This window comes from Arachis duranensis, chromosome 10 (assembly GCF_000817695.3).
Source record: "Arachis duranensis cultivar V14167 chromosome 10, aradu.V14167.gnm2.J7QH, whole genome shotgun sequence".
NCBI lineage: Eukaryota > Viridiplantae > Streptophyta > Magnoliopsida > Fabales > Fabaceae > Arachis > Arachis duranensis.
The window spans coordinates 6,991,396-6,994,712 of NC_029781.3; the positions used below are offsets into that span (position 1 = coordinate 6,991,396).

A 3,317-nucleotide genomic window follows, 5' to 3' on the forward strand; every position below is an offset into this window, starting at 1 on the left:
GCATGGTGAAATGTGATTGTTGAAGATATAACCTGATTGGCTTTTAGGACTATATTTGTTTCTAGACCAGGCATAATTGAACTTCTAAGATAATCAAATTAGAAACACATAAATTTAGATTAAAAATTATAATGATTTGAAGAGTGAAATATGTTCTGTTGAAATGTTATACTATTCTTGCATTGCTAACAATGTCACATTTTCAGGTGCTATAAACATGAATATTTGAAAGATTTCTTCCTATCAACTGGCCAACTTCAAGTATGTTTAGTTCAAAGAACTGCATAACCATAACATGCACAAATTATTAATTTGGTTGGATACATATAATTAAATGACTGGTATTTTCCACAGTTGCATTCTAATGTCTCTTTTGTATTGGACTTGTGTGATCCATGTAGGATGTTGCATTTCTTCTGTGGAAAGAATCATGGGAATTTGTGAAAAATCCCATGGCAAGCAAGGGATCTCCACTTCATGGTCCACGGATAAAACTTATTGAAAAGGCCCAGAGTCTTTTTGCAGAAACCAAGGAACATGTCTTTGAATCAAAGGCTGCTGAAGAGCATGCAAAGCTGTTAAGGTATGATCAATATCATCACATGATCATATAAGAAAAAGAAAATCAGTTCTAGCATTTGTTAGGCTCATGGTGCAGTTTGATGTGATATATCCTTGTATGTATGAATATTTGAACTTTGGCACGAATTCAGCATGAACTTGAAGTGACTACAAAGCAGGCCATTTTTGTAGATTCAAGTATAAGTGATACAATCCGAACTTGTATTGTCTTGGGAAATCATCGAGCTGCAATGAGGGTGAAAACAGAATTTAAGGTCAGTAATTTTAAGTTGACCCTTACTTATGGAACTTGAATAAAAAGAATGGTGCAATTTCTGTCTGTCCCAAAATAATTTCCAGAAAATTTTGAAGTAGGAACACTCAGTCTTTTCAATGGTTCTACATTGGTTCTTGAGGCACAATTTATGGCGTGTAATTAATGACTTCAGGTGTCTGAGAAGAGATGGTATTGGCTGAAAGTTTTTGCTTTGGCTACAATCAAGGATTGGGTTGCCCTAGAAAAATTTTCAAAGGAGAAGAGACCTCCCATTGGTAAGTTTATTAACTTAAAATCTATTTGAAATTAAGATTACATCATTCCTTGAAAATTTGATTATCTTCATTATGAGTATTTCTTGTTGAAACTGAAAGGCTTGAGTGGGTATGATAGTTGCTTTTAGGAGGATATCTTATCTGTTTTCAGTTTAATCTTTTCTTACCTTAATGAAATTTTATCCATCTATTGAAAATGAAAATACCTTGTCCATCATTAAGTTTTTTCTTTAGAGTTCCTGCTGCTGTTTTAATTTTTGGTTCGGATCTATAATAAGAAAACCTGTGCTGATAATGACTTGGGTAATATGAGAGAATTTTAGATGGTTATACCTTTATATAAGTAATGTAAGAAACTCCTATTAAGAACTGGTGTTTAGACCTGGAGTGTATCCAGTTGCATTGCTCTTAGAGGCACGTATGCATTCAGCTGATTTTCAATCGTGTTTCTTTAATAAGTTGCCGTACTTGTTAATCAAGCGTGTTGATTCTGTACTAAAGTGTTCCTTACATAGAAATGGTGTATTGCTTGATTTAGCTACTTCCTGGTAGCACTCCAAAGTTTTTAAGACCTACATGTTTTGACATTTATAGGTTATAGGCCATTTGTTGAGGCATGCATTGAAGCAGATGAAAAGGCAGAGGCTATTAAATATATCCCAAAACTCGCAGACCCTCGAGAAAGAGCTGAGGTAAGCTTGCTTAATTGTTCTTTTGGGTATTAGGTTGGCCTAAGATCCATGTCTCCAGAAACAATCCCGCTACGTAACCAATAAGAATTCTGCCAACTTCTGCCAACTCTTGTTTATGACTGTATTTAATGGAAGTGTCTTTGTGGATGTGTCTAATAGAAATGTCTTTTTTATAGCTGTGTCTAACAGAAGTGTCTTTGTGGATGTGTCTCCTCATACATATCAATGCTAATTGTAATTAAAATATAATAATTAATTATTGTTGGCAATAAGTTGGCAGATAGTATATTGGTACGCTATACTTTTCCCTCCAGAAAATGGGGCTGACAGCGAGTGAGGCTTAGCTCAAGTTTGAGCTTTATTCCCACCATGTTTTTTAAATTTAAGTATAATTTTGCTTTGTTGAAATGGCATTGAGTTTAGTAGCATGACAATTGTACTGCTTCGAATGTTATGTGTGGGAACTTTTAGATGAAGGAATGGAGTTCTCATTAATGGAATGTAAGAGAAAGGTGAGGAGTTGAGTGAAATATTATTACTTGTTTGATTTTTTTGAGTGAGTAGAATGGTGTATAGATTTTATTTTCCACTTTTCTCCTACAAGAAAAAAAATCAAAAGGAAGGATAAAACAGTAAACATAACAGCATATAGTATGTGACCATCCTTGATCTTCCTCGGTTTTCCACTCTTCCCATGGAAAACAATTCCAAACACTTTGGCCTGAGTCCTTTCCATTCCTTCGTTCCATTTTTTCTGTCCACTGAAGTTCCATTTGATCTTCGTTCCCTGTAACTGTAACATTTGAGGGAAAAAAAAAGGCCCTTGTTGTAAGATGAATATATGTAAATTTGCTTGGTTGTAAAAATGCTTATTTCAGTTTCTTCTAACTTCCTTCATCTAATGTTTTGACAGTCCTATGCCCGAATTGGCTTGGTCAAGGAAGCTGCCGATGCAGCTTCACAGGCAAAAGATGGCGAATTGCTCGGTCGGTTGAAACTAACATTTGCACAAAATGCAGCAGCGTCATCGATATTTGATACTCTCCGCGATCGGTTGTCCTTCCCAGGTGCTTCGTGAGGCCTTGTCCCCTGGGTTGTTGCTTACGTGAGTGTTTCCGTACACTAATTGCCCTTGTTTATTTGATTTTATTTTTTTATATTTATCGTGTATATTGTCTTAAAAATTGTATCTTATCTGTTAATAGTTGAGAGTAATGTGTTCAAATGGTTTCTGCTTTTTATTTTTTATTTTTTATTTTTTCAACTTTGTTTTTAGATGTCAAGGTGCCATTTGCGGTGTGCATGTGTGTATTATATTGCGGGATTTATCGTCAATGTACTTGTGTCATACAGTGTCTGATGAGTAGTGAGTAGTGAGTACTGAGTAGTGACCAGAGATAAGTGTGTGGACCATTGCAAAGACGCCGTTAGGTATTATATTTTGTCCTAATAATGACCACATGTCCTGTTCAATTATCAGCATATTGGTCAATGGAAATTCTTTTGTAAACC

General features: G+C 35.2%; 1 protein-coding gene across 2 annotated transcripts in view; it reads left to right on the plus strand.

Moving 5' to 3' along the window:
• Positions 1-3,317, plus strand: part of LOC107468810 (protein VACUOLELESS1) — a gene marked incomplete in the record, with an annotated part of 8,370 nt that extends 5,053 nt beyond the window's left edge. Inside the window, 7 exon segments of one of the 2 annotated variants that reach the window (XM_016088172.3) lie at positions 207-261; positions 402-582; positions 706-836; positions 1,011-1,113; positions 1,708-1,805; positions 2,719-2,910; positions 3,082-3,317. In XM_016088172.3, the coding sequence (XP_015943658.2) occupies positions 207-261; positions 402-582; positions 706-836; positions 1,011-1,113; positions 1,708-1,805; positions 2,719-2,883 (733 nt within the window). 2 annotated transcript variants of the gene reach the window in all.